This window comes from Varanus komodoensis, unplaced genomic scaffold, assembly GCF_004798865.1.
Source record: "Varanus komodoensis strain SLA01 unplaced genomic scaffold, ASM479886v1 scaffold19, whole genome shotgun sequence".
In the NCBI taxonomy this organism is placed as follows: domain Eukaryota; kingdom Metazoa; phylum Chordata; class Lepidosauria; order Squamata; family Varanidae; genus Varanus; species Varanus komodoensis.
The window spans coordinates 21,933,661-21,947,327 of NW_025335550.1; the positions used below are offsets into that span (position 1 = coordinate 21,933,661).

General features: G+C 44.4%; 1 protein-coding gene across 1 annotated transcript in view; it reads left to right on the forward strand.

The window, feature by feature from the left end:
* The window catches only part of ACO1 (aconitase 1), a 32,621-nt gene that overhangs the window by 12,369 nt on the left and 6,585 nt on the right, over positions 1–13,667 (forward strand). The window contains exons 6-16 of the mRNA XM_044428076.1: positions 575–714; positions 2,158–2,329; positions 3,776–3,876; positions 5,007–5,123; positions 5,627–5,786; positions 6,350–6,485; positions 7,625–7,709; positions 9,134–9,290; positions 9,681–9,805; positions 11,268–11,372; positions 13,430–13,572. Of these exons, the coding sequence (XP_044284011.1) occupies positions 575–714; positions 2,158–2,329; positions 3,776–3,876; positions 5,007–5,123; positions 5,627–5,786; positions 6,350–6,485; positions 7,625–7,709; positions 9,134–9,290; positions 9,681–9,805; positions 11,268–11,372; positions 13,430–13,572 (1,441 nt within the window). The remainder of the gene's footprint in view (positions 1–574; positions 715–2,157; positions 2,330–3,775; positions 3,877–5,006; positions 5,124–5,626; positions 5,787–6,349; positions 6,486–7,624; positions 7,710–9,133; positions 9,291–9,680; positions 9,806–11,267; positions 11,373–13,429; positions 13,573–13,667) is intronic.

Below are 13,667 nucleotides of genomic sequence, written 5' to 3' on the forward strand. Positions count from 1 at the left end.
AGGCACCAGCTTGGGGAAAGCTGTCTTAGTTGAGAAACAGTGTGGTATAGCAGTTAGAGTTTTGGGCTAGGAAGATCTGGGTTCCCGTCATTCCCAATGCCATGGAGTTCCCTGGAAGACTTTGGGCCAGCCACTGACTCTCCACCTGGCCTACTTCAGAGGGTTGTTGTGAGGAGGCAGAACATGTAAGCAGTCTTGGGTTCCTTGCAAGAGGGAAAGAGGAAGGATATAAGTGCAGTAGTTGGAAGGATACTCCTGTAGTAGTAAAAGAAGGATATGAGTGCACAATTTAGTTGTGTGCTCTGTGGATAAACTCAGCTGTTTCTTCCAAGAAGAAATGCAGTGATGCCTAGTAAAAATCTCCTCTAGACAACCTGTAGGCAACATTTCTAATTTGGAAGTGTTGGTGATTTCCCCTCCCCGCCCCGCTGAAGAAAATAAGGTGTTAAGCATATTTGCAGGACCTGCAAATGAGACAGTGTTCCCCTCTAATGTGTTCCCCAGCCACCATCCTCTCATTTGTCTGCATGAGAAGACAATGGTTGTGCTGTCACATCTTCTTGTTGTTGTCCAGGTGTTGGTGGCATTGAAGCGGAAGCTGTGATGCTGGGGCAGCCCATCAGCATGGTGCTTCCCGAAGTGATTGGTTACAAGCTGACCGGAAATCCTCAGCCCCTTGTCACTTCCACCGACATTGTGCTCACAGTGACCAAGGTAAGAACGGGACGTGACACCACCCAAATCGTTGTGCGATGGTTAAGGACGTCTTCCACATTAATTCCAGAGATTTGCCTCCTAATAAATGAGGGCAAAGGGAAAATAAATAAATGAGGGCAGAGGGAAAATGTCCCTGCATCACAGAGCATGTCTGTGGGTGCTGTGAAGTCATCTCGCCTCACCTCTTCCACAAATTCACTGCCTGGCCACTATTCTGGGTGTGGCTTAAATCCATCAGTGCCTAAGTGTGCATGCTTTTCTCCCCCGCGTAGCCTGCTCTTTGTGCAACCTCCACAGCTGATCCAAAGGGTCCCCCAACCCACTGGAGCAAATTTGGGGTGCTGTAGGGGAGAGAGAGATCTGCCATCAACAGTGGCTTTCTGATGGCAGGTGGATACCACTATTTCCAGCTTCAGTGTACCCTCAATCTGCACTATTGGGTTAATGGTACTGGTCTACTTTATAGGGCTGTTTGTAGGGATTCTTGAGATAAGGTGTACAGAGCACTTTGAACATTTGAGTGGTTCTAGAAAATGAAGTATCATTTTCCCTCACTTATAACCAGTGCTTGAATTACAGAAAGATCCTGACCCCTTACAGCCTGTGTTTAAAGGCTATGAAAGGGCAAGGTTGGAAGGGACATTACTGTGAACCTGCCATAAAAGGGGCTTATGAATATGGTGAATAAATAACTCTTTAAAATAGTTGTGGATGTTTCAATACCTTGCAAGGCAAAAGCTGTTGTTCTGTGTGCTTATACAAAAGAAGAAAACAAAAAGTATTTCAAACACATCTGCATTTCATTGCTTTGTAGCCAGAAGCCTGCAGAAACTATAAGCAAAAGAAACAAAACATCAAAACCAAAAATGAATCTATTATAAAGCCAAAATAAATATCTTCCCTGCAGATCAAAACCAAATGAGACAGACCTCCTTCAGTCTTTCTAGCATAGGATTACAGCAAAGGATTTCCAGCTACAGAAATAATCTACAGTATTGCAAATATGTAATCATTTTCTGAGAGACAGTCAGCATGTTTAAAAGTCATTGAATACAGCTGCATCAAGCAAGCTCTACTCCAGCAGCAAAATATGTATAAGGACCACAAGGCAGTTCTGACTTTCTTGGTTCTTGTGAATTGAAATTCAACTCAGTCCGTGGTGCTACAAACGTGGGAAGGTACGTAGCGCACACAAGGCAAAGTAGGGATACAAGGCTAGGAGTGCCCCACCAGGAAGCCACATTGGCGTCAATGAGATTTACTTCCAGTTAACCAGAGTTCAGATCAGACTGCAAGTGTGACTGTGTTTAAGTGGAAAACTCAGATTGTCATTGGAATCAGGGATCACAGTTCAGGCATGTCTGTGTTTGACCTCTTTTGACATCCCATATAATCAGACCACGTGAAATCGTACTGACTGCTATTTTTCATCTGTTGTAGCATCTACGCCAGGTGGGGGTCGTGGGTAAATTTGTAGAGTTCTTTGGACCTGGTGTTGCTCAGTTGTCCATTGCTGATCGAGCCACCATTGCCAACATGTGCCCAGAATACGGAGCAACTGCAGCTTTCTTTCCAGTGGATGAAGTTAGTATCAAGTATCTGGTTCAAACAGGTGAGTGGCGGGAAGACCAGTCATAGCTCTGCTTCAAAAGATGCAATCCAGAACTTCTGTCCATGAAACCTGAGCTGTATCAATATGTTTCTTGAGGACAAGTGTAAAGATTCAGGAATACGGTGTTGCAACCACCAAGCTAAAAGTTTAGACCAGGGGTGTCCAAGCCACAGCTCGTGGGCTGCATGCGGCCCAGGATGGCTATGAATGTGGCCCAGTGCAAACTCGTGAACTTGCTTAAATATGAGATTTTCTGGCGATTTTTTTTTTTTTTGTAACTCAGTCACACAGTTCTTGAGGGCCTGCTTTGTAGACGACAATATTGTGTCGCACTGTCACATAAAATAAACGTAGGTATGCTTTCGCCATTTGTGCACTTGCATGGCTTCAGTTTTACGGCTGTGTGCAACTTCCAGAGTGTTATCTTCAAAGCACAGGCAGTCAAATTGACACCATCAGATGTTACATGTGCTCATGGTGATTTGGTGAGTGAAGCGCAGCTATTATCAATAATCTTTCAACCTACCTTTGCAAACAATTTTATACATGTTGACACGTTGGCTAAACACAAGCCTGTGAACAGTGGAAAATACTCAACCTTGCTTTTTGATTTGATACAAGAATTTGAAAACTGATTTCAAGTTTTCTGGGAAAATAATAACTATTTTGGTATATTTGCAACTCCATTTTCAGTCGACATATATATGTTACCTGCCAATTTTCAAATGGAGTTGCAATCTGACATTCAAAGAAATGGAAAATGAACTTAAAGAAAAATTTGATCACAGAGTTGTATAGGTCCTCTCATCCCAGAGACAAATATGCCTTGCTTCACAATCATACCTTATTCGTGTCTTTGCTTTTTGGCAGCACCTACATTTGTGAGCAACTATTTTCAAGAATGAAGCACACTAAGAGTAAAATTAGAACCAAAATATCTGATGAGCACCTTGAGAATTCACTGAGAATTGCAACTACTTCCATTGAACCAGATATTGATCCATTAGTTTCTCAAATACAATGTCCAATATCCCACTAGTTTTATGTTGCCCTCTTTTTTTACTTTTATAATAAAAAAATTAAAATGACATTTAATTACTTAGATATGTGAGGACTTTTTTGCTTATCTGTGATGGCAGATATCACAAAAATTATGCACAGACCTCCCTTTTTTGCTCATCAGCTTTCGTTAGTGTTTGTGTATTTAATGTGCAGCCCAGAGAAGCCAAAAGGTTGGACACCCCTGGTTTAGGCATTTCAAGAATCTTGTAGTAGGAAGGTCATAGGTTATTCACTTATGTTTTTTGATATTTACTAGCCGGTGTCATTCTGGGCATGGCTCAGTTGCTGAGATCTTCTTTTAATATCCTACAAGGTATGCTAAACATTCTACTCCATAAAATAAACCTTGCAGCTTGATTGAGTGGTTATTTCTGTCTGCTGTAGGCCGTGATCCAGAGAAGATAAAGCATATAAGAAAATACCTTGAGGCTGTAGGAATGTTCAGAGACTTCAGTAACTCTTCTCAGGATCCAGATTTTACTCAAGTAGGTATATTTTTGTACCTCCTGCAAAAGAAAACTCAGGCCTTTAGAGACTTCCCACCTGCTACCTTTGATTCTTGTGAAAGTAATCGGTGTCAAAACTGTGGAGATTTACCATTCCAGAGTAGGCAACTCCTAGCATCCTTGAGCGCTGACCATGTGGCCTGGGCTGATGTTGTCTAGCATGCTAGGAGGGCTGAGGGGGGCTGGGCAAAGCCAACCATGGAACTGTTGCAAGGAGAAGAGAATGGAACCGCCCACAATAAGCATTAGGGTTTAAATGGCTGTTGTGTTTGGAATGGGATAGCATTTTCAGAAATGAGTGTGTGGGTGACCTGAAAAGACATCAATTCCTCAGAGATTTAACTTACTGTTTTATTTGTAGTTCCTGCAAATGGGGAGAGGCGCCCATGGGATTTTCTATCTCAGATGCCACAATAACTTTGCTGGGCTTCTTTATTCTGCACATTGACTGCAGGGATGGAGGAAACAGCATTTGTTGCTTTGTCTTATGGTTGGATGAGTTAGTATCTCATTCCCAATGCAAATTCTTCAAAAGACTGTGAGACACATTGGTCCTTCTAGCCTAGCTTTGGCTATATTCAGTCAAATTCATAACCCACACTTAAGGCTTGAGTGTGAGTTATTACTAAAATGTGGGTCATTGTGTTATTTGAACCCAGCCACACTAACAAGCCAAGAAGAGAACCCAGGCTTCATTGCTGGGTTATAAGCTATGGGTTGTTCATGATGGTTTCTTCCTTGTGTTGGTCCTCAACCCAGTGCTGTCCAAATTTATTCTAGCATTCTGTTCACATACTGGCCAAGCAACTGCTCACAGAAGATCACATGATGTGTTGAGCTACCCCTATTAGCCCCAGTCAGCATGAACAATGTTGAGGATGATGGAAGTTGAGATCCCACACATTTGAAGGTGCCAGGTTAGAGAAGGAAATGCCAAGCTAGAGGGACTGATGATTTGATTCAAGCAGAAAGCAGATGCCGATTTTCTTTTGATAAAGTTCATTCTGTTGAAGTATGTGGTGGGGAAGAATAAAATTCTTTGTAGCCACATAAGCCCCTATTGTTTTATTTCCAAGACGATCACCTCTCTCCCTCTCTCGTTTTAAAAGATTGTAGAGCTGGACCTGAAAGCTGTTGTGCCGTGCTGCAGCGGCCCCAAGAGACCCCAGGACAAGGTCATGGTTTCCAACATGAAGAAGGATTTTGAGACTTCCCTGGGAGCCAAGGTAAATGCCTTTTCCTTTGGCACCTAGCATCCATTTTTCTCTCTTCACTTTTTTTTTCTTTTTTAAAAAGTTCATCTTGTTCCAGACATGCTTTCAAGAGTCCAAAAATATCTGTATGCTCAGGCTAGTATTCCCCAAGTACTTCCACTTGAGAAACCTCAGCAAGAAACCTCCAGCTGTTTTTGTTTCTGAGAACTGATTATGCCCCGTAGGCATGGAGTGCTAGCTGGGAGGAAAATATAGAAAACAGGGGAGAAGTAGAATATAACATAATGGAGTATCCTGGAAGGGGATGTGGCTGATTGACTACAATGCTGCTCAAGAAGTCTCCACTCTGGAACATGTTCTTATTCTTCTTGCAAAATAAATCTCCCTATGGTATCTTTTGCTAACTAGTGTGACTGACACAGAGCTAGCTTTTGATCTCTTTGCCTTTTCTTTGGTGAGCATTCCTTACTATAATTCAGACACATCTCTTTTTCCTTGTTTGCTCTTTCTTATAGCAAGGGTTTAAAGGTTTCCAAATTGCCCCTGAACGCCAAGGCGACTCTGTGAAATTTGCTTACAATGATCAGGAGTTTGAACTTAAGCACGGGTCAGTTGTAATTGCTGCCATTACCAGCTGTACCAACACAAGTAATCCTTCTGTTATGCTAGGAGCTGGTAAGTGTGTCTAGTCATTCTGTGCCTCATTAACTACAGAATCTTATTTTGGAGTTGAGTTTGGAAAGTGTCAATCAGGAATGCCGCGAAGAAGTGGGGCATTGCTGACTTGTATTCTATTGCAGTTTTGGGTCTATGCAGCAAGGATGTGTGAAATTAGTAAATATTTTTAGTCAATTGCTTATCTACCATTAAGTTGATGCAACAAGGGATCCTGGGGTAGAGGGTGGAATTAGTCGATTGCATGTTTATCTTGGAGAACAATGGCCTCCAAGTGCCCTATTAGGCACTGCCCATGAGCTCTTTTTCTTAATCTCCTATTGAAAGGGAGAAAGTGAACATTGCTTAAACTGGATTCTGTATACATCTGCCTGAAGCTCTGTACTCCAAGCTTCGGAGATTGGCTGTGGGAACTGCCAGGATGAGCAAAAATTTGCCATGACACCACTGGCCACTGTCCATGAGAGACGACAGCACTGGCCTGGGGGTACAACCCACCCAGATTTGGGATAAGGTCCCTTCTTATGTTTATTGACGTGCCTGGCTGTGGATATTCTTTTCAGGCTTGCTGGCGAAGAAGGCTGTGGAAGCCGGCCTGACTGTGAAGCCGTACATTAAAACTAGCCTGTCTCCAGGGAGTGGAGTAGTCACATATTATCTGAGAGAGAGTGGAGTTATGCCTTACCTTGCTCAGCTTGGGTAAGAGGCTGTTTTCACTTCGTTTGTTTTGTTTTGTCATGTCTTATCACGCCTCATGTCATTTTGTCTCAATGGAGACCCTGCCAGTTGTACTTTAACATCAAAGACTGTTCCTTAGTTGAGAAAGTTTATGTTGAAAGCAGTCCTTTTTTATATCATTTGATCCTATTTATGTCATGTCTATATTTTAAATTCTTAATTGTAATTATTTGTTCTGGCAATTACTAGAAAATAAGCAAAATCACAACTAAAATGATCGAGGAGGAAAAACAATTGAAAATCGGGATGCAGGAGGGTTGAGCATCTTGTAGCCGAAGGGCTAAAATCCGCTTCAGGAAGAACAGTTGGTGGGCAGGGCCAAACGCAAAGGAGCCAGGGCCAAAAATATCGGCATATTTTATGTGGGGGAATCCAGGTGGGTGAGATTTGGCCTGAGGTGCCCTACATCTGGCATGTGCTGCAAAGTCAGGGTCTCTAAAGTGAGGCCTGTGGACGCCATTATTCCCATGTGAACTTCTCTGGCCACCCACAGACTCCCAGTCCCTCCTGATTTTCACTGTATTTCTTAAGATTTTTTTAAAAATCTAGAAGGTTCTCTAAGGAACCTTCATGGTGCAAATTGAGGCCTGCCACCAGCACCATCTTTGCATTCATAAGACAAGTGATTTTATGTTAGAACCCACTTTCTGCCTTGTGCTTAGGTTCCTGGGCAAGTTACTTTTCTTTGAGTCCCACCAGTTTACCTCCTGAGAAGCAAGTGTTTCATGACTGACCATAGTGCTGTGGCAATCATTTTAGGGATGGGCAAGACCCACTTCATGGCAGCCATTTTGTGAGAGTGCCCATGACCCTTTCAAAATTCCCAGTGTGCCCCCCAACCCAATGACGAGCCATGCTATAAAGTAATGGCTGCCTAGTTCTGTTCAGCCCGATGGGCGAGGGCTTGAAGCGTGTAGCGAGTGCACAAGCGGGCCCACCCGCTTCGCTCTCAGCTTTCACACATCCAGTCTGAAGGATGGGACTGCATGGTGGACCATTGTGACAAGGTCCTTTTCAGCTTGGAAAACCATATACTTTGCCGTTCTTTGTTTAACTCATAGGAATTCTCTGATGGTGTGGTTCTCCCATACTCTCCACAGGTTTGATGTGGTAGGTTACGGGTGTATGACTTGCATTGGTAACAGTGGACCTCTTCCAGAGCCTGTCGTTGAAGCCATTACGGAGGTACGCTGCTCAGTCGAGTCTCTGGGCCCTTGTTCTGCCATGGCATCTGTCAAGTGCAGCGTAATGCTGGATTAAAACGCCTTGAGCCCAACACTAGGGCAGGATTGTGACCACAGAATTTATACCAGGGCAGGGGAAGCTGAGGCTTTTCCCTCAGGTCCAACCAACATGGCCAATGGCTGGGGGCCAAAATCATTTTGGGGGATGGCTGATTCCCCCCCCCCCCTTTAAGAAGTCTACAGAATGGCAGTGGTGGGTTTATATTATCTATTGCAAATCTTTCCTGCTCCACCAGACCGGAAGCCAGAGCACTCTTGATTAATTAACTCTTTCGTGGTGTGGAACCAGTTGTCCAGTTGCCCAATATCCTGGGAAACCTTGCTATGGCTATTCCACAGAAAGAGTCATTGAAACTGACTCAGGAATTGTTGTCGCCTCTCGTGGTTAAAGGGCTCTGCATTTACAGTGTGGCAGTCAAGCACTCGTGCCTATTTTAAGCAAGGGGTGCAAAGCAGGACTGCAGAACTTTAGGCCCAAGAGCCAAACTGAATTCTGGAGAACCTGTTAGGGAATGAATTCTGGTGGCAGGCAGGGCTGTAGACGGAAGGGGTGAGACCAAATAGCAAATATACCAGGATCTATTCGCTTTTACCGGATCCACCTCTTCTGACAACAACCCTTAGGACAAGCATGTCATCCTTTTGGAATAGGAGAAAATTCAGGGAAACCAGAGGATTGCTGGGCCACTGAGCCACATACAGCCCAACTGCCGCACATGGTGGCTCACCACGAAGGTCCCGGTTCTGCTGCCCATCCGGACTGCCACAGCAGCGAGATGGCCAAACATCTGGGAGGTGACAGCACCTTGCTAGGTGAATCACTTTCTGGGCCAGGAGCTGAGTAGACCTGTCTTAAAGGAGCTGTTCTCATCATGTCGTGGTGAGAGGATTGAGACTGGGGCTCAGGAGGCCAGGTTCTAGTCCCTCTTGGGACTGGAGCTTGCTGATCGGTTTCTGGTCAGTCACAGACTCTCAGGCTAGCCTATCTCACAGGGCCGCCATGAGGATAAAATGGAGGGTGGGAGCATTCTCTAAGCCACCTCGGGCTCCTTGGAGGAAAGGCAGGATAGCAATGTAATGCAATGCAGTAGTAGCAGTAATGGTCCATCTACTGTTCAAAGCAGGTTGGAAGTGCTGTGAAAGGAGCATCTTGAGCTTAAAGGAGCTGCGTGGCCCTGACTTTTGTGCTTCGGTGCCAGTGCAGGAAGGGGAGTGAATACTGCAATTTGCAAGGAACATTGTTGGCTTTCTAAAGGGAAAGCAACTGCCGATGAGCCTTGGGGATGCTCCTCCTGCCTTTGACCTGGTTGTCCAAGGGTGTGCAGTGTGAAAGTATTTGCCTCCTGTGTCCTCCCCCTTGCACAGGGAGATCTCATAGCTGTGGGCGTGCTCTCTGGGAACAGGAACTTTGAGGGCCGAGTCCATCCAAACACCCGTGCCAATTATCTGGCCTCCCCACCGTTGGTGATAGCCTATGCCATTGCTGGCACCGTCCGGATTGATTTTGAGAAGGAACCTCTAGGTAAGGCACTTTGGAAGCCCCTTTCCCTTCCTGAAGCCGCTGATTTTACATAAATCGGAATCCAGGGGTGTGTGCGTGTGACAGAGAAGCTCAGACCCATAATCCTCTGGGTCTCCCTCAAGGCCAGGCTTAGGGAGCCCTGTGGCCCTCCAGATTTTGTTGGAATCCATCTCCCATCAACCCCAGCCAACAAGGCCAGTGGCCAGGGATGATGGAGGTTGAAGTTCTACAATATCTAGAATGCCATTTAGGCTCCCCGCCTGTGCTATACACCAAGTACACGTGAGTTTTAAGTGCAGCTGTTATAGTGTGGGTGTGTTCCTTGTTCATATGCCCTTTTCAAGCATTGTTCATTCACGGCATAAAGCCTGTATACTTGATATATTGCAGGTGTAAACTCACAAGGGAAGGAGATCTTTCTGAAAGACATTTGGCCCCTGAGAGATGAGATCCAGGTTGTCGAGCGCCAATATGTCATTCCAGGGATGTTTAAAGAGGTGTACCAGAAAATAGAGGTAATGCTTTGTAAGAAAACTAAGAGCAAGGGCAGACAACCTTTTTGGGCCTACGGGCACCTTTGTCAAGTCGAGAAACTGTCTCGGGCACCACTCCAAAATGGGCATGCTGAAGACGGCATTGGCCACAGCCACCTGCCATCTTGATTTTCCCAGAATATTTCTGCGCCCTTCATTTGGCTCAAAGGCTCTCCCAGGCAAAGAAGATGAGAACCACTAAAGTGAATCACTGCTGGTGATCCCAGCTGCCAGTACGAAAGCTTGTTATTTAAAAAATAAGAATTAAAAGCAGGTGGGAGAGAGCAGCTTGGCAGTTAGCCAGAAAGGTGTCCCTGGTATGCATTGGAGCTTGCAGGCACTGCCTTCCCTGTCCCTGATTTGGAGCACTTACACTCTTGGCGGCTTTTAAATATAGTCTCCTCAGTGCATGTTTTAAGTCCATTTCTCTGTTCTTCCATTCTGACTTGACCCAAACTGTGCTGATGTATTATACTCTCAAATACTATACTCTGTGTTGCTAATTTGTTTTGCTGTTAGTGAAGTGTTCCAGCTGCACGTCCGGTTTCCAGGGCTGTGTGTCTCCCTCTTGTGTGACAGCGTAAAAAATCACGGAACCCTGTAATGGGAGCAAAATGTAGTGCTGTTTGATTCTTTTTGTTGGTGGTGGTGGGCTTTAAAGGATAATTTCTAGCTCTTACTGTTGTGAAACTTCTTCGGAAATATATAGATAATGCTTGTTGAATGTCAAGAGGGATGGCCAAACAAGATTTCTAGTAGCAAGGCTCTGCAATTAGCAACGTCAATAGAAATTATGTAAATTAGCAAGATGTGCAGAATCATGCAGAATAAGGTTGTGCAAATGTGCCTCTTTTCTGCAGATCAGATAAATCAACTTTCCTTGATAAGGAATTTGGATTTTCCAGTTCCTGGATTTTATTTTACGAGTGCAATGCACCCAGTGCTGATTGAGTTCATACTGCGTTACTCCAGTGTTACTATAACAGTGACCTCAGTGATACATGAACGTCACATTCTTTGGCTTGTGCTGTACCCACTTCATTTGAGCAAGCCATCTTTCACCCCTCGGTTTGTACCATCTTCTCCCATCGGGAACAGAATGCAGCTGCTGGTGATTCTCCACACAACCATGTCTCCAGGAATAGTTTGAGGGACTGTTGGGCAGGAGAAAAGTTTCTGTTTGTAAATCAAGGCATTTACTTGGTGGATAGGTTTTCCCTGACACAGCACACCTGGAAAGGGAGATGCATTGGTGGTGTCTCCTCCGATACACAGAGCACATGATGGGATTTGGTGCTTCTCACAGCCTTGCTCCCTGCAGACAGCACCTCAGTGCGTCAGTTTGGCCATTGTGTAAAGAAGGGCCTGCACTGGCCTCTTTTCATCAAGAGCTCTAATTTTAAAAATGTCTCTGTCCTATTTCTGTCTCTCTTTTTCCCCTTAGACAGTAAACAAATCTTGGAATGATCTACATGTCCCATCAGACAAGCTCTATGCTTGGAATCCTAAGTCTACATATATAAAATCTCCACCATTTTTTGAAAATCTGGTAAGTGTTTTCTTTACTTCCTCCTGGTAGCACTAGAGATGGGGAAGAAATTAGTTCAGTTTTCATGGAATGCATCATTACCTAAATTGGCATTATTGGATCATTATGTGAACCAAAACACAGCTATTCTTTGAAATCCCTTCTTCAAATTTCTCAGTGGAGTTTGCAATCAAAAATGCATAAATTATGGGAAAGTTCACATAAAATGTGTGCATTAGAAAAAAATAATATTCTGAAAAGATTCTGTTGGGGAAATGGCTTTCAAGAATGTGCATTTTGCTCAAAGTGCATAGAAAAATGCCTATATATTAGGATAAATGCATACTAAAGTATTTTTTTATTTTTAAGTGAATTTTTTGCTTAAAGGGTGAAACAAGAATCATATTTACAACTCAAAAAAATCTCCAGGTTAGGAATGAGATGAAATTAATATTGGAAAAATTAAGAAACTAAAATTGACCATCTCACAGTCTGTCTCTAATAAACATTTTCACTGGCTTGCCAATACCTCTTTTTCTTGGCTTGTCAGCCCTAAAGGTGCTATGAAACAGAATCTGGGGGGACATTTGTTAAAGAGGAGCAGTGAGGGTTGATGGAGGGGAGAATGGAAGACTTCAGTGCCATTTCTTCAGCTGCATTGGTTTAAAGATCTGAATTAGCAGTAATATGTTCTACATAAGACCATTTTCAAGTAGAGTAATGCATTCGCAACCTTCACATTACCCCTGTTCAGGCATTATTAAACTAAATGCACAAGGAGCAGGGGGACTGCACTAACCCTGCTCCCCATTCTCCCCATGTGTCATCCTCTGCACAAAGAGGTGCAACTTTCTGAAGGTCACTCTCTCTTCCATACCAGAGGTCCCTCCTGTGATTTGGAATCCTGGGAAATCATGTGGAGAGTCTCAGTGGAAAGTCACCTTCCATGCTTGGAGGGCAATGGAGATGCTGGGGGGGGGGGGGGGGGCAGCCCCACACACACCTGTGTGTTTACTGTACTCGGTTTTGCAGAAGCCTGATCCGGAGGATAGCAGGCGTGTCTGACCTCTTTCAGGACTGAATGTGTAGTGTGGTGTAGTGGTTAAATGTGCAGTGTGGTGTAGTGGTTAAGAGTGTGGGACTGGGTTCTAGTTCCCATTCGGCCATGGAGCCAACTGGGTGACTTTGGGCCAGTCACAGACTCTCAGCCCAACCCACCTCACGGGGTTGTTGTTGTGGGGATAAGATGGAGGAGGCCAATGATGTAAGCTGCCTTGAGCCCTTTGTAGGAAAAAGGCAGGATATAAATCGGAAAACAAATACATACATACATTCCATTTCAGAGGAGCTCTTGAGGACTGCAGTCCAATAGTGGGTCGGGCCATATACAGAGGAGGCAGGTCCAAAGGCAAAAGGGGTAGAGCCAAATCCCCCCAAAGTGCTTGCGCGTTGTAGCGTGAAGTTTTTACTGCCAGAAATCAAGCTGTAGGAGAGGCATTTCAACCTTTCAGAATGGGAATGGGGAACCGGGAAGTCAGCAAAGAACTGGAGATTGGAGGGAAGGGTGCCAGGTGGGAGATAGGGGCACGGTCCTCTGGGGAATCCAGACAGGGATTCCAGGACAGTTGGATTTGGCCCCTGAGCCTGGGCTATTGTAATCTAAAGACAGCAGCCATGTAGGGTTGACTGCACCACTGTTGACATTTGCCAGTAAAGACAGAAGGGAAGATTCGTGAGTGAAGGGAGAAGGGAATGAGCCCATGGCATGCTCCCAATTTCCTTTCAAAGTGCTGAAATCACTAGAATTATATCTGACTTGAAAATATAGAACAGGAAGCATTCTAGTGATTAATTTTGGAGCACTGCCGGTTGTGAAAGATTTTACCATGGGCAGCCCAACAAAAGGAAAGAAAGAATCTATCACTTTCTAGATTTGCTTTGTTGGGCAGGTCAGGGAGTTTTTCTTTGTAGTTTGGGAAAACACATTTGCACACGTGTCTCCATCCACGTCCAGCTTTTCATCTGTTTGCACAACAAATGCTATTCAAAAGACACTTATGGATGCAATGTCCTTTCAGACTTTGGAGCTTCAGCCCCCTAAGTCAATAGTTGGTGCCTATGTCCTGCTCAACTTGGGTGATTCAGTGACTACCGACCATATATCTCCTGCTGGGAATATAGCAAGAAACAGCCCTGCTGCCCGTTACTTAACCAGCAGAGGGTGAGTCAAAATATGTCTTTGTGTGTGGGTAACCCTTTTGGATATTGAGGTTGTCTGCTCCAAACCACACTTATTGTCTTTTGTGTAAAATTAAA